Source organism: Microcebus murinus, chromosome 16, assembly GCF_040939455.1.
Source record: "Microcebus murinus isolate Inina chromosome 16, M.murinus_Inina_mat1.0, whole genome shotgun sequence".
Classification (NCBI taxonomy): Eukaryota; Metazoa; Chordata; class Mammalia; order Primates; family Cheirogaleidae; genus Microcebus; species Microcebus murinus.
The window spans coordinates 34,916,020-34,942,837 of NC_134119.1; the positions used below are offsets into that span (position 1 = coordinate 34,916,020).

The window sequence follows — 26,818 nt, forward strand, 5'->3', positions numbered from 1 at the left end:
GTGACTACTTAAGGCAGCAGGGCCCAGCCACCGTGGCGACAGTCCGGGCACACCCCACTGGGAACACAGAATGCGGGGCTTGGCCGGGGTCCTGACGTCCCTCCTGCTGGGGTGGCTGCTCATGTCCACCCCAGGGGCTCTGGCTGCCAACCCTGGCCTGGTCGCCAGGATCACCACCAAGGGCCTGGAGTACGGTAAGACGCCGCCCCTGCTGGCCGGGCCCTGGGACTCGCCCCCGGGTGGCGCAGCCTTCTGGGCCGGGCGGCCAAGTCTGGGATTCTGGCCTCGTCACCCACTGGCTGAGTGACCTGGGCGCATTACTTGTGTCAGCTGGGTTTCCTGCCAGCAGACCGGGCCGGAGGTTTGGGTGCAAGCAGTTGGTCTGGGAGAGGACTCCGGAGCCAGCAGGCCCGCAGGGGCGGGTGGGTGAGAGGGAGAAGGGTGTGTCATTAACCCAGCCACCACCCCAGGTGACTGGAACAATTCCGCCGGGAAAATTCCTGGTAAAGTTTAAAAACTTGTGTCTTAAAACCAGAAGCCAGGACCGTGGTCACCCCCAGAGGCAGGTGGAGACCGGAAGGGCGCGAGGGAGACAGGAGGGAGCTGGAACGTGCACCCCTGAGCCAAGCGGTGGTCACGTGGGGCACACAAATGTTTAGATTACACACATACCTTTGAAATTGGTGCCTATTAGGCGCTTTATGTGTGTTACTCCTCAATTTTAAAGAATGGATAAAAGTAAGGCTATTTTTTTTTTAATGTGCTGAAACAAAACCTCAAGGTTACACCATGCCAGGGGCGAGGGGGCTGGGGTATTTGCACACCACCGTGACTGACTGCGGGCTCCTGGGCAGGGGACGCCAACTCCCCAGCACTTCCGTCCTGCTGCATGTGCCAAACTCCCGGAGTTCCAGGACAAAGAGGCTCAGAGAGGCAGACAGCAGCAGCCGGAAGTCAGCAGTCACTCCCTGGAATACCAGGGACATGGGCAGGCACTGACTGCATGTGCTGCTCACATTTCTGGACCCTGAATTGCCTTTCTTATGTTAAATGGAATAATGGCGTCCCCTCCATCAGGCTTGTTGGGAGTCCAAGACTGGCCAAAGGCAGAGAGGGGGGAAGTCAGGGAAGGCTTCCAGGAGGAGGTGAGGTGGAGAAGACAGAGGGAATTACCCAGGGACAAGGGACAGTGTTCTAGGCAGAGGGTCCCTGGCATGTGCATTTGCTAGAGGTAAGAGAGCCAGTTGGGAAGAGGCAAAAGGGGAAGCTGTTGGCCATCTGTGTACATATGCCTGCCTTGGGGACAGAATCCCAGGTCCCTCTTATCCCAGGACAAACAGTGGGGCCTAGTAACCACTATTTGTGTTGAAACCTAAAGCAGGGGTGTTTGTGTTTTCTCCCTTTCCACTCTGCAAACGTAACATATTTATGTGCCCAGTCCTCTATAGTTGGACATTTTGTTCCTTTCCACGTTTTTAATACTATAAACCCTGCTTTGCTGTTCCAGGCATTCTCTGAGTGCCTGCTGTGTGCCTGGCACCCTCCCAGCCCCTTCTCGCTTTGCCCCTATGACATGACCCCTTGACTGCTCAGGGCACCTCAGCGAGAAAGTATTGCTGTCATCGCTTTTTTTTTTCTTTAAAAAAAAAAAAACAAAAAACAAAATAAAGCTCTGTCTGTTGCCCAGGCTGGAGCATGGAGTGCAGTGCTGTGATCATAGCTCATTGCAGCCTCTACCTCCTGGGCTCAAGTGATCCCCGTACCTCAGGCTCCCAAGTAGCTGGGACTACAGGCACACACCACTGCACCTGGCTAATTCTGTTTTTTTTAGAGATAGGCTCTTGCTATTTGCACTCCTGGCCTCAAGTGATCCTCCTGCCCCAGCCTCCTGAAGTGCTGGGATTACAGGCGTGAGCCACTGTGCCTGGCCTGTCATTGCTATTTGACAGATGAACAAAGTGCAGGTTGGTTGGTCGCCCGGCTAGGAAGATGCCGAAGCCAGGAGTCTAGCCCCCAAATCAACCCTGTCAGTTTCTTCTACATTGGCCAGATGCCATGGAGGACGGGAAAGACGACCACACACCCAAGCACCCAGCACTCGTCCCCTTGGGGAGGTGCTGGCAAAGGCATTCTGTTTGCTTATCTGTAAAATGGGCACAAACCTAACAATGCCACGTGAAATGCAGGGCTGTCCCTGAGTGTTCCTCCTGCTGTCTGGCACACAGAGAGGTTGAAACCCTGTCACTGTAATTCGTGCTGAGAAGGATGTCGGCCTCTCTCCCCAGGGCAGGAGGTTTAGAGCAAGGGCGAAAGGTAGGTGGACCAAGCTGACTCCCAGCTGTTCCCTTTCCACAGCGGCCAGGGAGGGGCTGCTGGCGCTACAGCAAAAGCTGGACGGGACCACGCTGCCCGACTTCTCCGGGGACTTCAAGATCCCCCATGTCGGCAAGGGGCAATATTCATTCTACAGGTGGGAACCGCCTCCTGCTGGGGCCCCCAAGTGGCTGGGAGGGACAAGGGGGCTGGGGAGGGAGGAGCCCCAGGATTGGGTCAGGGGACCCTCTGTGGGGCAGACACGGGGATAGTTCCTGGAGGAGTTCAGAAGGAAATTCTGGGATAGAATTAAGCTCCTCCATTCATGCATGCAGCAAATATTAATGAAGACCTACTGGCTGTGTGACCCGAGCCTCAGTTTCCTTATCTATAAGATGGGTTAACAGTGCTTCCTCCTTCAGACGGATAATCTAAGATCCAATCCAGCCACTGGATGGAGTCTGGAAGGAAAGATAGACCTTGAGCTTTAAATACAGTAGCCCAACTGTTACAGCTGAAGTTTGCACATGAGGGAGTCAGGGAGGGCTTCCCAGAGGAGGTGGCATTTGAACTGAGTCTCAAGGGATAACCAGACTTGAGCAGCTGATGCTTTAAAAAGGTGTGAAATGCTTTCTGGGGGATGGGAATGGAGGGAGGGCAATCAGGCCCACAGCTCATCACACCCCTCCCTGCTCACTCTGGGTGCTTCACTCATTCCTCCCTTCTTTTATTCAGTCCATCAGCAAACATTTATTGAGCACCTGCTATGTACCGGGCAAAGAAAATGAAACGTGACCATTTTCTCCCCGCTGACAGTAGACACTTTCGTGTCTTCTCTTAAGGCTGCCTCAGTCTTCCCTGAATCTAGTCCCCCTACCGGGAGGCGTTGAGAAAGGGGAGCTGAGAAGGGGCTGCAGACCCGAAGGGGTGTGTCTGCGGGCCCTACTCAGGATGCCACCAGGGTCATGAGATTAGAGGTCCTGACCCTGCGAGTGCCACTGTGGGCAACCGCATCCCTTCTTTGGGGTTCCAGCCCCCCTCTGTGGAAAGGGGAAAGAACAGGGCTGACTCCCCTGGGACGCCCACATGGCGAAGGGCCGTGAAGTGCTTAGCACGGTCCCGTGTTTGCACGGTCACGGGCGTGGCCTGGGGCAGGTCCCGGTCGCCCAGGCCCCACCGTGGCGGGAGGGGTGCGGAGGCGGGAGCAGGCCCCGGTGGGGCTGGGTGCAGACCGGGCTGACGCCGTGTGTCTCCCGCAGCCTGGAAGTCCACAGCTGCACGCTGCGCGGCTCCGCGCTGCGGCCGCTCCCGGGCCGCGGCCTGAGCCTGTCGGTGTCCGACTCCTCCGTGCGCGTCCAGGGCAGGTGGAAGGTGCGCAAGGGCTTCCTGTAAGTCGATGCGGCTCCCTGGCCCCTCGCCCTTGGCCACGGCCTCTGTCCTCCCCTTCTCGGGTGCAAGGTGTTCCTAGCTCCTCAGGAAGACCGCATGACACACAGACGGAGCCCAGGCCCCGAGGCAGCCTGGGGTTCGAGCCCCGGCTCTGGGCCGAGTCCCCTTGCCTGCCCGAGCCTCCACTCCCGCATCTCCTGGGGGACAGGCCTGCTCCCTGGTCACGGGCGAACCAAACGCCATAACGAGCGCCCCGGAGGTTTGCTTCCCACCGCAGACCCAGGGCGGGAACCCCCGGGAAGAACTTGTGGGGGGAGGTCTGACTCGGAGGCCCTGGGGGGTGGGAGGCCCTGCTGTGCGGGCTGCTGAAACAGGCTGCAGGGCCGAGACCAAGGTTTCAGCAGCCTCAAGACTTCTGAGGCCCCTCTCCTCGGCTTGCAGGCGGCCTCCTCTTGCCATGTCCTCACATGGCCTTCCCTCCGTGCTCTGGAACCCTCTGAGAGCCCGCCTTGTGTCCTAATCTCCTCTTCGTGTAAGGACACCAGTCAGAATGGTCAGGGGCCACCCTCATGGCCTCATTTTAATTCAGTCATCTCGTCAAAGGGCCTATTCCCAATACAGTCCCATACCGAAGTGCTGGGGGTTAGGGCTTCAACATACGAATTTTGTCGGGGAGGCGTGGTGACATTTCAGCCCGTAACAGAAGAATTGGCCAATGTCTGCTGAGTGACCCAACGATATTTACACTTTTTTATATATATTTTTTTTGAGACACAGTCTCACTCAGTTGCCCGGGCTAGAGTGAGTGCCGTGGCGTCAGCCTAGCTCACAGCAACCTCAAACTCCTGGGCTCAAGTGATCCTCCTGCCTCAGCCTCCCGAGTAGCTGGGACTACAGGCACGAGCCACCATGCCCGGCTGATTTTTTCTATATATTTTTAGTTATCCAGCTGATTTCTTTCTTTTTTTTTTTAATAGAGACAGAGTCTCGCTCTTGCTCAGGCTGGTCTTGAACTCAAGAGCTCAAACGATCAGCCCGCCTTGGCCTCCCAGAGTGTTAGGATTACAGGAGTGAGCCACCTTGCCGGGCCCAATATTTACACTTTAGACCTGCACTGTCCAATACAATAGCCACTAGCCACGTCTTTACTGGTACAAGTTGAGACCTATTGAAAGTGTGAGACACTGGATTGGAAGATTTAGTACCAAAAAGGATATAAATCTCATTAATAATTTTGACATTGATTCCATATTGAAATTATTATATATTATTAAAATTAATGTCAGCTCTTTCTTTTTGCCTTTTAATGTGGCTTCTAAAATATTTAAAATGACATATGTGGCTCACATTCTATTTCTACTGCTCTGTGCTGCTTCAGAAAGATGCTCAGTATATATGTCACCTACACATGTGCATTTGTTCTATTGTCATGATAGTAATCGGCCACACTCTTCTGCCCTGGCTTTTGTCCCTGCAGTACCTTAAAGATCTTTATAAAAGCATATGAAGATCTACCTTGTTTTTTATTTTGTTTTGTTTTTAAGCCATTACACTTGTGGCAATATTTTTGTTTTTTTATTTTTTTATTTTTTATTTTATTTTGGTTTTTTTGAGACAGAGTCTCACTCTGTTGCCCGGGCTAGAGTGCCATGGCATCAGTTTAGCTCACAGCAACCTTAAAATCCTAGGCTCAAGCAATCCTTCTGCCTCAGCCTCCCAAGTAGCTGGGATTACATGTATGTGCCACCATGCCTGGCTAATTTTTTCTATATATTTTTAGTTGGTCAATTAATTTCTTTCTATTTTTTAATTTTTTTAGTAGACATGGGGTCTTGCTCTTGGTCAGGCTGGTTTCGAACTCCTGACCATGAGCGATCCTCCTGCCTCGGCCTCCCAGAGTGCTAGGATTACAGGCGTGAGCAACCACACCCGGCTGCTTTTTTACATGTAATTTTTCAATCGATATGAAATTCACATAATATAAAATTGATCATTTTAAAGAGTACAATTCAGTGCCATTTAGTTTATTCACAATGTCCTGCAACCACCACCTCTATCTAGTTCCAAAGCATTTTCATCACCCCAAAAGAAAACTCCATACCCATTGAATATTGATAGTCACTCCCCATTTCTCTGCGCCCAGCCGCAGGCAAACAGCAATCTGCATTCTGTCTCTATGGATTTACCTGTTCTAGAGAGTTCATGTAAATGGAATCACACAAATATGTGACATTTCGTGTCTGGCTTCTTTCACTTAGCATAATAATTTTGAGCTTCAGCCACGAGATAGCACACACTGATGCTTGATCCCTTATGAAGAAACAGTACTATTTCATCATATGGAGAGACCACATCTTCCCTTGTGGTTTCAAAGGCTGCATAGCACGGGCACCCACTTCTTCAGCCTGTCGCTACCAGTGGACATTTAGATTGTTCCTTCATTTTTTGTTATTACCCATGATGCTTCAGTGAGCCGCCCCACATGTATATCTTGGCAGGAAGAGCCACGAGAGAAAAGCTGAGAAGTCAAATTACTGGAACATAGAGCATAGTGTTTGAATTAGGATAGATCCCACTGATTTGTGTTTCAGAAAGGAAATGACAGTGTGCTGTCCCAACCACAGTGTCTGCACTTCTGTTTACTCATGTATTCAGCAGCACTGGGTGTCAACACTTCAAACATTCTATCAATCTGATAGGTGAAAACTGGCATCATTGTTATCTCCATTTTTAATAACTTTTTATATGCTGATTTGCCACTACACTTCCTGTTCATATCTTTGATTTTTTTTTCTTTTGGGTTGTTTTGTCCTTTCCTTATTAATTTTCGTTGGCTTGTTCTTTGTATATTAAGAAAACTAGCTCATATATTAAGGAAATTAGCTCTTAGGCTGTTTCATGATACAATTTTGTTTTTTTCTTTGTGATGGCATTTTTTGTCCACTGAAGTTTTAATTTTCTATGCTGGCAAGTTTATCAACTATTTCCTTTATGACTTACGAGACTTGGCTCTTGCCTAGAAATGCCTTCGCCCATCCCTGACTATAAATCCTGGATCTAGGCTTTCTTTTAGATCTTTTATGGCCTTATTTCTTGTTCTTAAATCTTTGCTCCAATCAACTTATTTTGGGGTAAGATTTGAGCTATCTATTTCCCCTCGAATGGTGGCAGACCCTGGTCTAGGAAGCAACCATGGCTTCTCTGATCTCCTCCAGGAAACTGCAAAACTCCTTTGACCTGAGTGTCAAGGGCATCACCATTTCAGTTGACCTCCGGCTGGGCAGCGAGCCCTCCGGGCGGCCCACGGTTACCACCTCCAAGTGCAGTGGCCGAATCCGTGACGTGGACGTGGACATCTCAGGAGGTTTGAGGTAGGTCACCACTGAGACGCTGCGGCTTGACCCCTGGTTGCAGTCCCCAGCCCACCTGGCCCTCGCCCTGGCCTCTGATGCTTTTGAGGGCCCGGGTGGGATGCACGGGCTCTTCATAGGCACCTGAAGATCATTCTTTGGGGGACCCGGCTGAGACGAGCAGATGCAGATTCAAGCTGGGAATATTGGTATGTCATTTCCATGCAACAATAAACTTCAGGGGGCCTTCGTCAGGTACATGAAATTTGGCTATTGGGAGAACACAAAGGCTTTTGGCTGGAGGAAACTTTGTGAAAAATAAACACGTCTTGGGCGAGTCATTTCATCTCTTTGAGGCTCAGTTTCCTTGGTTAGAAACACGTGGATTCTCAAGCCCCATTCCAAATCCACTGGCGGTGATTGGGCGCAGCAGGTGGCTGCACCAAATCAGGACAGGCATGCAAGACTCCGCCTCCTCATCCCCCCCCCAGGGTTCTGGGATGCAGCAGGGCAGCAGGATGGGGTGGGGAGGGCTCTCTTTGGTGACTGGCCTGGCCAGGGGCCAGGGCCTGGCTCTCCCTGCCCCCCCACTGTCCCCAAGTTCATTGGCAGACAGTCAACTCTCCTTGTGTTCCTCTCCCCAGGTGGGTGCTGAATCTGTTCCACAACCAGATCGAGTCCAAGTTCCGGAACGTGCTGGAGAGCAAGGTGAGAAGGTCCAAGCTGCTGGGCATCCTCTGAGCCAGGCGAGGGCTGGATGGAAGTCCTCACTGACCTCTGGGCCTCGATGGGGCCATGGAGGCTGGTTTGGACACACTTGTGCCCAAGGCCCAGAAAGGACAAATCATTTGCCCAGGCCATGAAGCTTATGTGGGGCAAAGCTGGGGGCAAAACTCAGTTCTCTGGACTCCAAGTCTAACCAGTTGAACAGAAATGGTCAGGTGCTTGGCCAAGGGTCAGACAGCAGAAGCCAAACAGAGACTCCAGCCCCTCCCCCTGCTCTCCCCTGCCCTGCTTTCTGCCACACACTGCCCTGCCCTGCACAGAGCCAAAAGGGAAATCCTGACACAGGTGTCTGCCAGAGACCAGGCCCGTAACTAAGGAGAGTGCGTGGGTCTGGTGGGAGCAAGCTGGTAAGCACCTGCCCTGGGTGGGAAGGCAGCCACATTGTGTCAGATTTCTCTGTTAAAAAAAAAAAAATGTGAAATCTCAAGATTTTGTAAGCTCTTTCTTTCTTTCTTTCTTTCTTTCAGGCAGAGTCTCACTCTGTCACCCAGGCTGGAGTGCAGTGGCATCATCAGAGCTCACTGCAGCCTCAAACTCCTGGGCTCAAGTGATCCTCCTGCCTCAGCCTCCTGGGTAGCTGGGGCTACAGGAGCACACCACACCTGACTGATTTTTCCATTTTTTTGTAAAGACGGGGATCTGACTTTTGCTCAGGCTGGTCTCGAACTCCTGGCCTCAAGCAATTCTCCTGCCTCCACCTCCCAAAGCGCTAGGATTACAGGCCAAGATTTTGTAATCTTTGGCTAAAACAAAGAGGTTTCTATGATAACTTTCAGTTCCTCCAAACTCTAATTTCACCCCAAACTCCCATTTCCGAGGTACACCTAGCTGAAGCTGTGTCTGTAGCAGTGACCTTGTGTGGGAAGGGAGAAAGTGACAAAGGAGGAGAGGGGAGAGCGCGCGCGCACACACACACACACACACACACACACACACACACACACACACACACACACCTTCTCTAGGAGCAACCACTGGTTTGGCTTTGAGTGTCCCCTAGTGGTCGAAGCAGGAACAGCAGACAGACTCCCGCATCCAGGTGTGGCCAGCTGTGCGCTCTGTTTCTTTTCTGGTCCTGGGGCCCTGGGATCTAAGAGAACCTGAGAAATATGCCAGCCCATTTAGGTACCCTGTTGCCATGTTGCTGTGCTAATTTATATTCCTCTGTTGATGATGGTAATAAGAATGATAATATTATATATAATAATAATAATATTATTATATAATAATAGTAATATTATATAACAATAGTAATACATTACAATTAATTATAATTGTTATGTACTGTGATGATTATCATTTTGATAAATTAATATATTAATGCTATACAGAATATATTATTGTATAACTATTCTTATTTATTGCAATAACGGCTGCTATTTCTGCAGCCTGTGTCTTGGCCAGGAATAACGAGCTGAGCCCTTTCTGCACACAGTCCCATTGGATCCGAACCTTAACCTTGAGAGGAGGTGCCACTTTCCACACTGACAGGCAAAGCTCTGAGAGGTGGAGTGACTTGCCCCGTGGCACCTTGCTGGGGAGGGGCTGGGTCAGGTCTGGAACTTCCTGGGCTGTGGAGCAGTGTATGCCAAAGGTCTTAAAGGGGGTGGGTGTTTCGGGAAGGATGGAGATCTCACCTGACCCCTGACCCCTGCAAATTTTCAGAAATCTCCTTCTCCCAGGAAAACTCGGAGCCTAGCGCAGGCTTGCTCTAATCCCCACTCACGGCAGGATGTGGTGTCTGAACCAGCCGGGCTAAGAAGAGTACTAAGCACTCACTGAGTGCTTACTGTCTGGGTGATGGATACTCACTGCCTCATTCCTCCACTCCCCCAAAATCCCTGGGAGGCACTTGGCCTTGTCATTGTGTCCCGTGGGTGAGAAGCAAAAAGCAGAGGGAGATTCTGCAAAGGTCACCCAGCCAGCGGGGACTGAGCGGGACTCAAACCTAAGCTTGTTCCACTCTGCTGCCATACCCTTAGCCACCGCCCCAACCTGCCTCCCCGGCAGCCCCACTGTGGGTCTGGGACTGAGGCAGCCCACCCTCCCCTCCCCAGCCCTTCAGGTCCCTGGAGGAGTGGGCACCCAGGCGTGGGGCTTTGGGGACGGTTAGATGGGCTGTCACCTGAAGGCAAGGTGAGGAGGAACGGTCTTAGGCGAGGCCCAATGTTCCTTATCACGCTTTGCTTCCTGGCAGCTCCTGGCTGCTAAACTCCTCTCCCAGAAAGAGGGGCAGCTGGAAGGGGAGGTTAAGATAAAACCCCCTGCCTGATTCGTGCTTGCTCAATGCCCTTACAGTGTCACCTCTTCAGGGAAGACGTCTGGGACCCCACACTAGGCCCGCACCTCCCCTCGTCCTCTCCTTCATCGTGTATATATATACACGCGTGGTTCCTTGCACAGCAGGTCGTGCTGGCTAACAAAAAGAGCTTCTTAGGACTCTCTTACACACATGAACAAAGAAAATATTTTCACATGAACCCAAACGTTTTAAGATACAGCAAATGCACATTCATTTTTCTTCTTCTGATGTAGGGCCCAGAACTATTCTTTAAAAAGTCTCTTGGTTACTGTCTAGTTCTGGTATTGAACTCTAAATTCTAAAGGAAAACGTCTTTAATGGTGAAGTTTCAGGTAATGGCTCCAGCCAGTCGGTGAGTACCTGGCTCAGATGCGCAGCCTTGGGAGAGACTTCGAAAAGTCTTGGGGTCCAGACATGGGGGCCTGTATTTTTCGATCATTTCTATTTCCTTGGTACCTGGCACATGATGACCACTTATAAATATTTGTAGAATCAATGACCCTGAGCAAACGTGAAACAGTGTGACTAAGCAGACTAGTACAGTGCCAGACCGAAGCCGGGGGACTCCCTCACGTTTCTATTCCCATTTTTTTCTTTTTTTCAGATTTGCGAAATGATCCAGAAATCAGTAACCTCCGACCTACAGCCTTATCTCCAAACTCTGCCAGGTAGCGTGTCCTGCCCACCCCTGGGACAATTTATTTCTGTTATTTTTATAAAAGCATATATTTACCTTACAAAATATTAAATTGGACATAAGTACGGAAAAAGTAAAAGTTCCTTTTTCTCCCCAACTTTTCTTCCAAGAGGTAACCCCTGTTTGGGGTATGTGTTTTCAGATATTTTCCTTGCATGTGCAACTCTAAATATGTTTAAGCATATAAATATACATTCATATATTATTCTTTTTGTTCATGAAATATGCATATATGCTTATTTATAAATATGTATATATTAGTAGAGATGGTATGAACATGATTCTGTACCTTGCTTCTTTTTTTAACTTGTATATCTCAGACACCCTTCTAAATGGGAATATATATATTTTTTAAAACTTTTTAAAAACTTTTTTAAAACTCATTTTTTAAAACTTTTTATTGAAGTGCATTCATAGAGAAAAGTGCTCAGATCCCAGCTGTACAGCTTAAAGAATTGTCTCACACTGAGCACACGCGTAACCAGCTCCCAGGCAAGAGGCAGAACACGGCTGGCCTTCCAAAGCCCCAGGTCCCCTCCAGCCTGTACCCAGCCCTCCAGGGCAGTGGCTTCTACCAGCAAAGATTAATTTTACACGTGTACATGAATGGAATCATATTTTGAATCTTTTTTTTTTTTCAAAGCCAAAAGGCTTTCTTTGTTCCACTCTAAGTTATGCGGCCGATCCGGATTGCTGCATATACCTGCGGTGCAGTTGCTGGCTTCTTGCAGCGGAGCGCTCCACCAAGTAGCTGTCCCTCCGCTTACTTGCCCGTTCTACTGTTGAAGGCCACTTGGGTAGTTTCGGTTTTAAGCCATAAGCAGCAGTGCTGCTATGAACGTTCTAGCACATATGGCCATGTCTGTGGGTGCATGCCTGGGAGTGAAATTGTAGGCTCACGTGGTGCTCGTGGGTTGGCATTACCACAGACCTCGCTGTTTTCATAGCTGTGTAGTAGTCTATCGTGTGGCTGTGTCTCATTCATTTAGTAAGTCCCCAGCTGGCGGACATCTAGGTGTTTTTGCCACCCTTTGCTATTGTCAACAGGGCGGCAGGGAGCCCTCTGCGAGTGGAGTCCCCGGATCCAGGGTACACATGTTAAGTTTGGAGGGACGGTCCCTGACAAATTGTCTGACATGTTCTCTGATGCCCTGGCCCCAAGCCCCCTAAGGTTACTGTTGGCAACCCATGACCTGAGGTCCAGGCTGGCACGGCCGACCCAATGCATGGGACATAGAACATCTGTTCACGCAGAGCTTCGGAGAGGAGTGTCTAATTGCGTGGTCTTCCTGTTATTTGGTTCAGCATAGCGTGCTAGCGTGACTGGAGGTGTGAAGCCCCAGGGCACCCAGACCTGAGCTCCTCCTGGGCTGTGTGTGTGTGTGTGTGTGTGTGTGTGTGTGTGTCTGGAAACTGCTGAGGCCCTGGGCTGAGCATAACACCCCCACCACTGCTAACCCCCCAGGTTCCTACAAGGGAACCCATGTAGTCTCTTTCTTGGAGAATTAGTTCTTTGCTCCAGGACTGGGCTGGGCAGAGGGTCTTTAGGCGGAGGGGCAGGGGCCTCTGGAGAAAGTCACAGCAAGTGTGAGTCGCCAGAGCCCTCACCCCTTCTGCAGCAGCCAAAGGCTGCGCCGGCTCCTAATTCCGCCGTCTCTCGGTTCACAGTCACAGCAGACATTGACGGCTTCATCAGCATTGATTACAGTTTAGTGGGCGCTCCCCGGGCCACCGCCCAGATGCTGGATGTGATGTTTAAGGTGAGTGTCCTGGAGCAGGGGCCCTGGTGGGTCCAGCCCCGACCCATTCCCTCAGGGTCAGCCCATTCCCAGGGCCACCTGTCCCCCTAACTTCAGACCTGTCCTCCTCTCCCCAGTGGTTCCTGCTGTGTTGAGGGCAGGGCGATATGGAGTGGTGGGGAGTGTCCCCAGAGCTGGGATTCTCCACCTTATGACCCTTAGGTCTTAAAACTTCCCCTCCTGCTTCTATCCCCTCCTCCCTCTGTCCCCTCCTCCCTCTGCCCCCCTCCCTCTGCCCCCTCCTCCCTCTGCCCCCCTCCCTCTGCCCCCTCCTCCCTCTGCCCCCTCCTCCTTCTTCCCCCTCCTCCCTCTGCCCCCTCCTCCCTCAGCCCCCTCCTCCCTCTGCCCCCTCCTCCCTCTGCCCCCTCTCCCTCTGCCCCCTCCTCCCTCTGCCCCCTCCTCCTTCTTCCCCCTCCTCCCTCTGCCCCCTCCTCTCTCTCCCCCTCCTCCTTCTTCCCCCTCCTCCCTCTGCCCCCTCTCCCTCTGCCCCCTCCTCCCTCTGCCCCCTCCTCCCTCTGCCTCCTCCTCCCTCTCCCCCCTCCTCCTTCTTCCCCCTCCTCCCTGTGTCCCCTCCTCTCTCTCCCCCTCCTCCTTCTTCCCCCTCCTCCCTCTACCCCCTCTCCCTCTGCCCCCTCTCCCTCTGCCCCCTCCTCCCTCTGCCCCCTCTCCCTCTGCCCCCTCTCCCTCTGCCCCCTCTCCCTCTGCCCCCTCTCCCTCTGCCCCCTCCTCCCTCTGCCTCCTCCTCTCTCTGCCCCCTCCTCCCTCTGCCCCCTCCTCCCTCTGCCTCCTCCTCCCTCTCCCCCCTCCTCCTTCTTCCCCCTCCTCCCTGTGTCCCCTCCTCCCTCTTCCCCCTCCTCCCTCTACCCCCTCCCCCGACTCACCCATTATGCAGGCAAGGCCAACCAGAGCTGGCAGGAGCTGTGTAGAGGGGCCAGCCAGTCCATCTTTGGCTGATATTCCAAAGCTTCTGGGGACCTTTTTATTAAGAGACACAACACTTTGACCCAGAGGAAAATGTCTTTAACGGCGGCGGTTCAGGCAGCGTCTCCAGCCCGTGCCCTCACCAGGCTGTGTAGGTGACTGCCTGGCTCGGAAGTCCAGCCCTGGGATGCACTGAAAAGCTCAACTGGACCCTATTTCTCTCTCCAGGGTGAAATTTTTCAAACTGATCACCGCTCCTCCGTTGCCGTCCTTGCTCCAGTCATGCATCTTCCTGGGGAACACAACCACATGGTCTACTTTGCCATCTCGGATTACGTCTTCAACACAGCCAGCCTGGTTTATCACGAGGCAGGGTACCTGAGCTTCCGCATCACAAATGACATGGTGAGGATGGTGCACACAGTGCTCTCAAATGACAGCATAACCTATCCTTCCTTCTTTGCTTTCCACCCCCATTGACACCTGTAAAATAAATAGTAAGTTATAAATAAGAAAAAAAAATCAAGACCAGGAACAATATGTTAATACAATCTCCGTTTTTACTTTGGCTGCCAGGAAGCTCCAAGCCAAAGTTCTTTCTCCCTTATAACAACTGTGGAAGACCCTGTGGCTTGCTGTCTATGTTCTGCTTTTCTCCTAGTCTAGACCTGTTATTCTAATTCGTATTTCCTCTCACTCTAGTTTATGGAAGTTTATTTAAAAATATTTTAGTGCACAACTGTATCAACTCCCGTTAGAGGCAAAAAAAAAAAAAAAGAAAGAAAGAAAAAAGAAGAATAAAAAGATATTATTAATATATTTTTTAAAAAAGATAAAAAAATAAGAAAAATATTTTAGTGAATGAGGCAGGATAATGGATACACCAATAAATGCATAAAAGTACATAGAAAAAGAAATAAATACTAAATGAAAAGTCATAATTATGAAGATACTGGGCCCATAAATCAATTTTTTAATTTCATAAAACTATCTGGGAGTTTCCTTGTAGCCAGAGTGAAAACATGATTAAGTGATTCATGGTAAAAGGAGGGACAAAGTCTTCCTAACACTTATCTCTAAAAACAACTGTTTCAAATGGGACTTTGTGTAAGGGAGACTGAATTTTATAGCGGATCACATCTTTAATATTTTTCTAGTTTCTTTACTATCTCTGGGTCTCAAAAGGTTGTCTCTTATAGCACTTTGTAAAGGATGAGGCCTCGTGAACAATGTCAGGATGGTGGGAGAAACACAACGTGGTCCAACTTGGATGGTCTGACCTACTAGTGTAAACCAGGGACCATCTGGTAGATGGAGGGAGTGACATTTTGTCCTTGGAAGGCGTCCCACACCTGCACAGGCCTTTACTTCCATTGTCATAATTGATTTACCCATCCCACCTGCAGCACAGGCCTCCCTTTTAGTGGCTGGGGCAATAATAGCTATGTTTTTTGGAGCACTCACTATGTGCCAGGCCCATGCTAGATGCTCATTTAGCCCTCACAATGGCCTGAAGATGAGACTATTATTATACCCATTTTATAGGTGAGGAAGTTGAGGCTCAGGGGAATAAAAGGACTGGCCTGAGATCACACAGTGACAAAGCTAGGACAGAAAGCTAGGTTTGTGTGACTGCGAACCTCACCCTTGCAAACCCTCTGTATGGGGTCCATACATCACCTACGACCAGGGAGAGCACCCAGGACCCCAGGGACTCACATAATCTGCTCGGGGTGAACGCAGGACAGTCATCTCATCACTGCCAAGGTGACCCAGGCAGTGGGGAAGCTGCAGTCTTGAGTGTTCCCCCACCTCCTTAATTCTCTCTAGACCTTCAGCTCTGCGGGGAGCACCCTAAAACCACTTTGTTTCTCTTTCCTGCAGATTCTCCCTGACTCTATCTTCAAACTGACCACCAAGTCCTTCCGACCCTTCGCACCCCGGGTAAGGAGTCCCTCAGCCCTCCATGGGTGCAGACTAAGTCCACTAGATTTCAGAGGTTTCTCTGTAAAAACCTACGAATTCCTCTCAGAGTCTGAACGCCAGGAGTGAGACGCTCAGTAAAGGGGAAGGTGCTGCAGGCTTCGGGGCTCCCCTCGAAGGCCAAACAACAAGAGCCTGAGCCCACGTCTCCTGGGACCACAGCTCGTCCAGTCTTTTATTGGTGCTATCTAAGAATCCCAAGGAGGCCGGGCGCGTGGGCTCACGCCTGTAATCCTAGCACTCTGGGAGGCCAAGGTGGGAAGATCAGTCAAGATCAGGAGTTTGAGACCAGTCTCAGCAAGAGCCAGACCCTGTCTCTACTTTAAAAATAGAAAAAAATTAGCCAGGGGTAGTGGTGCATGCCTGTAGTGAGTGTCTCAGCTACTCGGGAGGCTGAGGCATGAGGATTGCTTGAGCCCAGGAGTTTGAGGTTGCTCTGAGCTAGGCTGACACCACGGCACTCTAGCCCAGGCAACAGTGTGAGACTCCGTCAACCCCCCAAAAATAATAATAAAAAAAATTTTTTTTAAAGAATCTCAAGGAATGCTGACATGTTGCATAAAATGTACCCTAATTCATAACATCTAATAATTACAGAGGGCTTACTAGGAGCCAGGCATGTTCTTGGTGCTTCACAAAGTTATTTTTTGAAGGGATAATAAATTCTCAGGGGTCAACATTCAAAAGATGTAAGAGGTTATAGGGTAGAAAGTCCCTCATCCATTCCTGACCCCTAGTCCCCATCTTGAGTCTACCAATACTATCAGATTGTGTGTTTCTTTCTGGTACATTCCATGTATATACAGGTTGTGTATTTATTGTCCAAAATGCTTGGGACCAGAAGTGTTTTGGATTTCAAATTTTTTTCAGATTTCAGATATTTGTATTAGGGATGCTCAACTTCTACAACAAATGTTGTGTTGTGCATCTTTCTCCCTTTTTTTTTTTTTTTTTTTTTTTTTTTTTTGTCTTTTTAAGAGACAGGGTCTCACTCTGTCACCCAGGCTGGAGTGCAGTGGCACCCTCATAGCTCACTGCAACCTCAACCACCAACCCCCACCAGGCTCAAGCAATCCTCCTGCCTCAGCCTTCCGAGTGAGTAGCTGGGACTACAGGCATGCGCCACCATGCCCAACTAACTTTAAAATTTTTTTGGTAGAGATTATACTGCCCAGGCTGGCCTTGAACTCCTGGCCTCAAGCAACCCTCCCACCTCAGCCTCCCAAAGTGTCATGTATTTTTACACAAATAGAGGCATATTATACACCATTTTGTACCTTTTTCCCCCTTTACTGTATCTGAGAGATCATTCCATATGATAAAGATATAAAGAGCTCCTTCACTCTGTTTTCATGGGTATCTATCTAATCTGATGTTGCATGGATTTACCATGGCTTGTTTCACTGGTTCCCTGTGGAAGGACATGTAGGTTGTCCCCAGTCTTTTGCTACATCAGTGTTGCAGAGAGTACCTGGTAGCTCCATCATTGCTGGGCTCAACTCTTCACGTGCATCTTCTCATGTATCCCACAGAAATGCACCAGTCCTCTCCCTACCCTCCAAGCACCCCAAAATACAGCCCAGACAGGCAGTAGTGTTAACATGCCTTGCAGAAGGCTTGGTGACAGCTGAGGAGGACCGTAACAGTGGGGGAAAAAAATCAAACTACAAGTTCTGCAATGCCTGGGTCCTGTCCTTCCATGAGGCGCCCCCTACAGGCCGTTTCTCTCCCTAGAGCCCCACTCACCGCCCGCCCTGCCGCCATGTTGTCCCAGCCAGCCTCCTAGCGCCCTTGGCCACAGCCTGGCTCCAGCAACCCTTTTGCCCCAGAAAGAGAAGGAAACTCCTCCTCCCACTTCCTGCATGCATCATACTCAAGCTGGCAGAAAAACAACTCTGCCCGCCTCCTTAGTGAAGCAGTTTCCCTCCTCAACCTTCCAAACTTCTTCCTTCTAGAATAAAACGTAGATTTTATATTTATATAACCAAAAGGCTCATGGGAGTGTTCTTCTTCCACCAACACCCCCCCAAAAAAGAACAGTCTGGCTCCAAATTAAATTCTGTACCTACCTCTAGTGAAACAGAAAATTTCGAGCACTTTTGAAATGGTGGAATCTAGTTGTGTCATATTTTAAAAACGCTGGTGTCCTATCTTAGCATGCACCAGCTACCAGAGTGTGATTATGAAGGCATGGAGAAACAACAGCTCTCGCCCCTTGCCTGGGGAGGGGTGGGGAGTGAGAAAATTGGCCTGACCTTTCTGGAGGACGATTCGGCAATGCCTTCCAAAAGCTTTAAAAACACCCTGCCCTTTGACTCAGTAATTCCACCTCTAGAAATGTTTTCCTGAAAATAACAGCCGAAGGTACTCAGGGGGGTGGGCATTGTGATGGCAAAACCTTGGAGACAACTTAATGCCCGGGAGGGTTGGATCCATCGCGACACCCACGCACGGCGCACAGCAGAATGCAGTTCAGCCAGGAAATACACGATGCGGACTCTGTGTGTCTGGCATGGAAAGATGTCCAGTTGTGCTATTAAGACAAAAAGATGTAGAGCATTTTGTGAGAAATAAAATCACCCAAAAGCCTTCTCAGCTTTATCTGGGGCAAAAGGGTTGCTGGAGACCTGCATGTTTTCTTCTCTTGATATAACCTCTTCATTCTGCTCCCAGTTAGCCAGGCTGTACCCCAACATGAACTTGGAGCTCCAGGGAGCAGTGGCCTCTGCCCCACTCCTGAACTTCAGCTCTGGGAACCTGTCCTTGGCTCCCCTGATGGAGATTGAGGGCTTCGTGCTCCTGCCCGACTCCACCAAGGAGTCTGTTTTCCGGCTCAGTGTGGTAAGGTTCAGAGCTTTTGCAAGTGCTATTCCTTTTACCTGCTTGCTTTTCTCCCCACTCACCACCTGACTAATCTACCTTATGCCTCTTGCCATTTTTTTGAAGCACCCCATTATCTTTCTTCACAGCGTTTACTACAGAGGTACTTAGGTAGCAGCTTGCAGATTTATGTTTACTATGTGCATCTCCCACTACATGAGTCTGGGCTGTTGTCAGTGGGGAGGGAGGTATAGGTGTCTTTGTCCTGCTTGCTCTACTCTGCTGTAGATCTCCTGAAGACTACATTTCCCAGGCTCCTTTGCACTCTGATTTCCACCTTGGACAGCCAATGGGAGGCACAGTCAGGAGAATGGAGGGCGGGAGGAAGGATAAAGCCAGAGAATCTTCTCTCTTTGCCATGGGCAAAGGCTCTTGCAGTGACTGTGTCTCCTTCATGGTGGCCCCGTTAACCCCAACTCCACTCTGTTCCTCTAGTACTGGGGTGCAAGCAGCCTCCTGTCTCTGCCAATCTCTGATTGGCCTTTCTGGTTTTGCAGCATTTCCATCACTTGTGGAATTCCCTGTATGAAATTCCCTCTGCGTTAAATATTAAGAGAAGGTTTTTCTTTCTTGATGGAGCCTGTCTAATCGGGAACAGGCTGAGTGCTTTGGGGGCCCTTCTCACTGGATGGAGGACTTTGCTTTCTTCTTTTTTGACTTTTCAAACTCAACAAGTCAGATCTCTAAAAGGATAACCCCTCCTAGATGCCATATCTGTAATTTGGTATTGTTGTTACTGTTATCAAAATTGTTGTTAGTATTATCAGTAATATATTTTTAAATTAAAATATTATTATTATTATTATTTCTAGGGCTGAATCTTGTCCCTGAGATAGCCAGAACTGGTCTTTTTTAGAGTTCTCCAGGGACAGGTACTCTATACCTTCTCTTGGTAATCTGTTCAAAGTTTAACTGCTGTTGTAGTCAGCAATGTCAAGTAACCATGTTCAAGTCCAAGTTCAAACATTTACTGAGCACTTACAACGAACCTTCTGGGAGTCTACAGCCTAGTGGGCAAATTTCCTGCTCTAACTCGTTGAGCTGTTTGTTGAGAGGAGATAGCTTGTCACCATCCTTCCTGTACATGACAACTTCCATCATTTATACCTGTTTCTTTCTATGGGCAATTCCAGGCCACTAATGTGTCCATCACGGTGACCTTCAACACCACCAAGATCAGTGGGACCATGAAACCTGAAAAGTAAGTTGACCTCCCGCCCACATGGGCGTGCTCAGCTGGGCGTCGTCTGCACTCTGTAGCCGGGGTGAGGGTGTGATGAGATCTTCCCCTCAATGTGGGGGCCCCACCATTTGGGACAGACACTTACATTTCACCGCAGTTGGGCCAATTCTTTTTCCCCACTGGTCCTGCTTCCCCCAAACTTCAAATTTCTCTAGAATTTACTAATACTGCTCTTTCTTAATCTATGAATTATAGACATAGCTATTTTAACTTACTGAAATGATAGAGGTTGAGATCTTCTACCCCACCTCGCCTGCCCTGCGACTTCTCCCAGTGTCGCCGTATCATTGCTTTTAGCTACTTGGTCATCTTTGTCACTCCCACCCCCACCCCACCCTTGGGCCTGTGCCTTCTAAAGCCAGGGCCTCCTCCTTTCTGGGGAGCCCTGCATCACTTAAGCTTCCCGTGGGCCCAATGCTCACATCTCTGAGCCTTCTCTGATTCATTATAGGGTACAAGTGGAGCTGAAAGAATCCAAAGTTGGACAATTCAATGTAAGTTATCGTTTTTATTTATGACATGATTAGAATATTGATGAATGTAAGGTGTTTCCTAAGCAATTGCTATGGCACTGATAATAGGAAATACAAAAGAGGCTGGGCACGGTGGCTCATGCCTGTAATCCTAGCACTCTGGGAGGCCGAGGCAGGCGGATTGCTCGAGGTCAGGAGTTCGAAACCAGCCTGAGCAAGAGACCCCGTCTCTACTATAAATAGAAAGAAATTAATTGGTTAACTAATATATATAGAAAAAATTAGCCGGGCGTGGTGGTGCATGCCTGTAGTCCCAGCTACTTGGGAGGCTGAGGCTGAAGGATTGCTTGAGCCCAGGAGTCTGAGGTTGCTGTGAGCTAGGCTGACGCCACGGCACTCACTCTAGCCTGGGTGACAAAGCGAGACTGTCTCAAAAAAAAAAAATATATATATATATATATGTATATATATATGTATATATATATATGAAATACAAAAGGAGAAGAGCTGATCCCTGCCCTAGGGAGGTGCAGAGGGTCTCAAGAGCACCAGACACAGGGCCAAGGAGCAGTTATAGGCTAATATAAGACAAGATATAATTAAGTCATCTATTAGAATTCTTTTAACTGCAGGGAACAGAAAGCCAACTTGAACTGGCTTACACAAAAAAGGAGGAATGTATAGAATTATATAACTAAAAAACCAAAAGCAACCAGAAAACTAAGACTGGAGGTTTCAGGCAGAGCTGGATCCAGGTGCTCAAATTTGTGCACCAAGAATTTCCATGTCTCTCTTCTACTTTCATCTGTGTTGATTGCATTCTCAGGCAGGCTCTTCTGATGGGTGGCAAACTCCAGAGTTTCCTATAGTCTCATTAAAAAAAAGAAAAATCTGCAAAAAAAAAAAAAACCCCAAACCCTGTGCTAGTTCTCACTGGAGCCATCTTAGTCATGTGCCAATCCCTGTGGGCAGAAGGTGGACAGGACCAGTCTGTCAAGCATGGATCTCATCTGCACTCCTGGAGCCAGGATTTACGATCAGCTACACCCCACAATAGGAACTCTGTTATTAAAACAAGAGAAATCGAATGCTGGGCAGGGAAAACCAAGAGGTGGTTGCCACGAGGAGGAAAAAAGTGAAGTAAATGGCTTCATACAAAAGGAAGAAAGAGAAGGGGAAGATGAGTGTTGGCTAAAGTGATGGAGAAGAGTTTTCGGGAAGGAGGGAAGGAGATGGATCACCTTTAATTGGCAGGTGTTGCCTTCCCTTTTACCATCCCCCGACTGGCGTCCCCTGCCCACCTTCACCCCTGCCTTGCTTCCCAGACTCTTGCTAAGTGCTTAGGAAGTGGAAACGAGCACATAAACCGTGGGCAGAGACACTGCCACGGGGACCGCAGAGATGACTCCTTCCAGAAATTAAAGGGGGAAGTGAATAATGACACACTCATATCGTATCTGCTCATGCAGGTAAAAAATATTATAAAGTAAAATGCTCAAATGTAAAGTTGCACAAAAATTTATCCCATCAGGTTTTCAGAACATGAAATGGAAAGAGCAAGAACTGTAGACCCGAATAAATTTAGATTCAAATCCTGAGCCCTCTGCCTGCCATATAGTGGGAGTTAAAAGTTATGTTTCATAATTTTTTTAGGCAAACCCATTTTGTTTTTACTTCATTTCTTTTAATTACACAAGTAGTTTATGAAAACATTCGCACTGTGAAAAAAAATTAAATACTAAAGATAAGGCTAAGGACTAAGTCAAACCTTGATCTTCTTCCCAGAGGAATGACGATTGGGCTTGCAGCCTTCCAAAATTGTCCTATTCATCTTCCTATACATAAATGTGCATCTCAAAGTAGTTTTATCTTATAAAATAGCAGCACGATGTAGGTATCTATGTGCAATTTGCTTTTTTCAAGCCTTTTGCCCACGTGGACACATACAGAGCCACCCCACCCCCAGGGTGACCTCGTGGCTGTTTAGGTGGGCAAGATGGCCCAGGTGGTCACAGTGAGCCTCTCCTGTTCCCCACCAGATGGAGCTCCTGGAAGCATTCATCAACCACTACCTTCTCAACGTCGTGTACCCCGAGATCAACGGTAAGAATTGCCATGGCTTTTTCCAAGTCAAGACTGGACCCTGCTCTTTTGGGGGAAGAGGGTTGGACTTGGCGTTGGGAAACAGGGCTGTCCTGGAGCTTGTGTGACTGTGAGCAAGTCACTTCTCTCAGAGCCTGTCTGTGAGATGGAATCCTCAAGGTTGCTTTATCTCCCTCCAGGGCTGTAATTCCCTGGGTTCAAATCCCACGTCTGCCACAACCTAGCTACATGACCTAGGACAAGTGACTTGGCTACTCTATGCCTCGGTTTCCTTATCTGTAAAATGGGTATAATAATTATGCCTACCTCATAGTCTTTGGTGATCACGAAATGGGAATATACTGTGTATAGAATTTACAGAGAACAAAATTCTTTGGTAAAAATTTGTCTATAATTGTTGTTTATTAATAAATCCCTCTCAATATTGTGCTTCAATATCCAGATCAATTGGCCATAGGCTTGCCCCTCCCTCTGCTAAAGCGAGTTCAGCTCTACGACCTTGTTGTCCAGATCCATGAGGTCAGTGGGTTCGGGGGGATCTCTGGGGATTTGGGGAGTGGGTGTTGGTTAGTAGCTTGCCAGGTTTGGAGGCCAAACTGATGGGTGGTACCCAGCCCAGCCCTGTAGCTGGGAAAGCCCTCTGAGGACAAGATGCTTCTGGACATGGCTATACACCAGGAAGCCACCTGTGTGCCCTACAGAAGTGGCACCTCTGTTGGGGCAGGAGGCATTTGACACAGCCCTGTGCCACCACTGCCTCCCACCCCAGGGGGGACGTGAGGGAACCTCAAGGTGAGCTCATTTTGAAAATACTGGCTAGGTGCAGTGGCTCATTCCTATAATCCTAGTACTCTGGAAGGCCGAGTCAAGAGGGTCGCTCAATGTCAGGAGTTCAAAACCAGCCTGAGCAAGAGCGAGACCGCATCTCTACTAAAAATAGAAAGAAATTAATTGGCCAACTAAAAATATATAGAAAAAATTAGCCAGGCATGGTGGCGAATGCCTGTAGTCCCAACTACTCAGGAGGCTGAGTGAGGCAGAAGGATCACTTGAGCCCAGGAGTTTGAAGTTGCTGTGAGCTAGGCTGATGCCACAGCACTCTAGCCCGAACAACAGAGTGAGACTCTGTCTCAAAAAAAAGAAAATACTGCATGCCCAACAGGACAGGTTCTAAAAGCCATTTGTAAGTTCTAAAATGTTCTAAATTTCTTCTAAACTTTGTATGCCCTCCCCATTTTACATGAGTACTACAACCATATTTACATTTTTAAAAATTATTCTTAAACCTTTTGTTCCACTGTGGCCACAGTTTGAATTTTGGTGCCCTTCCTTCCAGTGCACTTTTTTTTGAAGCTTTAAACACATTTTTTTGTTGTTTGTTTCTATGTGTGTTTTGGACAGTTGCATTGCTGGTGCTCACACTTGCTTTTTCTTTCTTTCCTTTTTTTTTTTTTTTTGTTACACTCAGCATCACCACTTAGTCTTGTTCCTTTGTTGTAACCTGGTTTCCTCCTCCCAACATTAAATAGCTGTGTATGGTTTCATCCAGCAGATGGGCCATAATTTAATTACCTGTTTTAATACCAAGAAATATGTCTTATTTTTTTTCACTATTCAAACTACTATTCTTTTTTTTTTTTTTTTTAAGACAGAGACTCGCTTTGTTGCCCAGGCTAGAGTGAGTGCCGTGGCGTCAGCCTAGCTCACAGCAACCTCAAACTCCTGGGCTCAAGCAATCCTGCTGCCTCCGTCTCCTGAGTAGCTGGAACTACAGGCATGCGCCACCATGCCCGGCTAATTTTTTCTATATATATATTAGTTGGCCAATTAATTTCTTTCTATTTATAGTAGAGACAGGCTGGTTTCAAACTCCTGACCTCGAGCAATCCGCCCGCCTCGGCCTCCCAGAGTGCTAGGATTACAGGTGTGAGCCACCTCGCCCGGCCCTAACTACTATTCTGACCAAGCATTTTGTGGTCCATTTGTGCCCCCAAGTTGCAGATCATCTTTCGAGTGAGAAGACTGAGTTGGCAGACTCATGAGCATTAGGAGATGCTGTGTTGTGCCTGGGGCATCATCAACATCCAGAAATAATAGCTACTAAAGGGAATGAAGGGCAGAGGCAGTTAGGAGCGTTGAAACACTGATCAACTGTCATAGTTAAGAAACAAAGGTCCAAAGTCCCTTTGGGCCCCAAGATACACAACATGTAACTACTGTTGAGTGTTTACAAGTGGAGCCAGACAGACTGTTGTTCAAAGCAAAGACTGAGTGGCAATTCACACCACTGGCCTCAGTTTTCCCCTCTGTAAAATGGGCTGGAGCCCAAACCTTACTGGGCTTTCGTGAAGATTACAGGCCAAGTAGGATAGCATGTAGCTCAATATTTGCACATGGAAAGTGATTAGAAAATGTATTACATATTATCACATTTATTAGAATTTTGAGGTCAACTCTGTCCATTTCTCTGACCACCAAAGGCAGGGGATTGATTACTGTGGGGAAAGAATCGGACTTGGCCTTGAGTTCAGAACTCCTGCCCCTCTGGGTGCTGGAGACCTAAGAAGAGCAGGAGAGTAAATCCCAGCAGCTCACCATTTTGCGTTATTCGACAAGGAGGGAAAATTTAGGTGACACAAAGGACATTAGAGGCCTGCCAGGAAGCAGCGGCTTTGGAAATGGCAGATAAATCGCTACCTTGGAGAAGGCAGCTGGCAAAAGCTGTGCTTTATGGAGACCTTGGGGACCGAGGCACACTTGTGGTTTGCGCGGTGACCTAGGTGTCTCGCAGAGCTTGTGTTCCCCAAGACGTGGGCTCCCTTTAAATCACAGGTGCGTCTTTTTTGAAGTCGAGGGTGCTCTCGATCATGCTGTCCCGTCCTGTTTCTCCTAGAACTTCCTGTTCTTGGGCGCCAACGTCCAGTACGTGAGAGCCTGAGGACCAGAAGAAAGAGGGGCTTGGAGGCCACGCTGGATGTGCACGTGGCATCTGCAGATCTGCAGCGTCTCTGCAGAGATCCGCCCAGAGGACGAAGGCGCCTCCGTTCTCGGCGCAGGAGGCGAGGTCTGCCCCCACCCTCCTCTTCACCGGAGCACCGTGCCCTCTCTGACTCTGAGCTTTGCCTTCCCCCCCAGGAAGGACCTCCCTCCCCCACTGGCCTGGGATATCTCTAAGAGCAGGCATTGTAGTTTTTATGCGTCGCCTGATCCTCGTGCCTAGCAGAGTGCTGGCACTTAGTAGGTCCTCAATAAATATTTATTGAATGATGCGATGAAGGAATCGCCTGGGGTTTTGGCTGAACCTCCTCACTGCCCACCCTCTTCTGGCCAGAGGGGTCTTTGGATGGCCAGTGATCTGTGATCTCCAAGGCTAGCCCTTGGCCACACGCCACTTTCTGCTCTGGGAGCCTCAGTGAGACACCAGGCACGTGCTTGGCCCTGGCCCTGGCGCTGGCCCCCGTCCCTAAGGCCCTCGCCCTGTCTCAGGCAGAGGCTCACTTCGATTTCGCTCCGTCCCTCACTCCTTGTCTGCTGCAGACTGGGGAGCCATTGAGTCTCCCTGAGCAAAAACTCAGCCTCCTGCTGCCTTTTCCCCACTGAAGCGGGGGTAATTTAGGAACAAATGGATCTGTCTAGGCTTTTGGTCCAGCCCAAATAAAAACCTCATCCAACTGTTGTTTATGAGCCCCACGCCTGGAGGGAGAGGCCATGATTTCTAATTAGTGAACAATGAGCCTTTGATCAGACTTAATAAAGAGTCATTTCCAAGTTATGTAGCTGGGCTCCCGGGGATGGGAGTAGGAAGGCTCGTTTGATATTTTTTTATTGTGTTAATGAGCAGATGGATGGAGCTGCCGGCTAGCAGATAATTCACAGGGAATAGACCCATTTACCCTGTGTGTGACGGAGATGTGTTCCAAGATGGGACGATGGGTTGTCACCCAGCTGGTGGCAGGGTAAGCCACGGCTCCGCCTCCTCCCTCCTCGGGCTTCATCCAGCACTACCCATGTGGTCTTGGGCAGGCCACTTTCCACCTTGGGGTCCTCTTCTATAAAATAATGATGATGACAGTAGTAGTCAATTTCTAGGGCTATTATAATGGCTCTAGTAGGTGATACATGCAGAAGGATCTATTTAGCCATCACTGCGAGGCTTCAGTATTTATAGGCTGGCCGTGCATACAGAGTGCCTCCTGCTTGCCAGGGCCTGGGCTCCCAGCCTGGGGAGAAACGGGCAGCACAGACTTAGTTCTAGATCCTGCTTTTAAGAGCGTTGCCTCAGCTACAGTGAGAAGAGCCGGTCTCCATTCCAACCTACCTGCCTTGGGCCCCTGGGCAAGGCCTCTGCGCCTCAGTGTTCTCACCTGTCAAATGAGGCTGGGAGTAGCTCCTGGCAGGGTGACTTGGGTTTGTGTCAAGTGTCTTTGGGTGCCTGGGGCATAGCCAGATCCTGGTACATAAATGGCTGATACGATCATCACCTGTTTAACCTTGGGCCGCCCCCCAACCAGATCCTGAAACAAGGAGGTGAGAACAAGTAGTTTACTTTGAAGAAGAGCCCAGGAAGGGCCAATAGGGG

The 26,818-nt window shown here is 49.2% G+C and overlaps 1 protein-coding gene across 1 annotated transcript; it reads left to right on the forward strand.

Moving 5' to 3' along the window:
- Nucleotides 1–25,515, forward strand: LBP (lipopolysaccharide binding protein). Its single transcript, XM_012755250.3, has 15 exons — nucleotides 1–194; nucleotides 2,356–2,470; nucleotides 3,573–3,701; nucleotides 6,918–7,073; nucleotides 7,697–7,760; nucleotides 10,745–10,808; nucleotides 12,506–12,597; nucleotides 13,786–13,962; nucleotides 15,442–15,501; nucleotides 18,214–18,381; nucleotides 19,554–19,621; nucleotides 20,115–20,157; nucleotides 22,176–22,239; nucleotides 22,682–22,758; nucleotides 25,133–25,515. The coding sequence occupies exons 1-15, from the start codon at nucleotides 71–73 to the stop codon at nucleotides 25,175–25,177; spliced, it is 1,446 nt and encodes a 481-aa protein (XP_012610704.2). The 5' UTR covers nucleotides 1–70; the 3' UTR covers nucleotides 25,178–25,515.
- The last annotated feature ends 1,303 nt before the right edge of the window (nucleotides 25,516–26,818 follow it).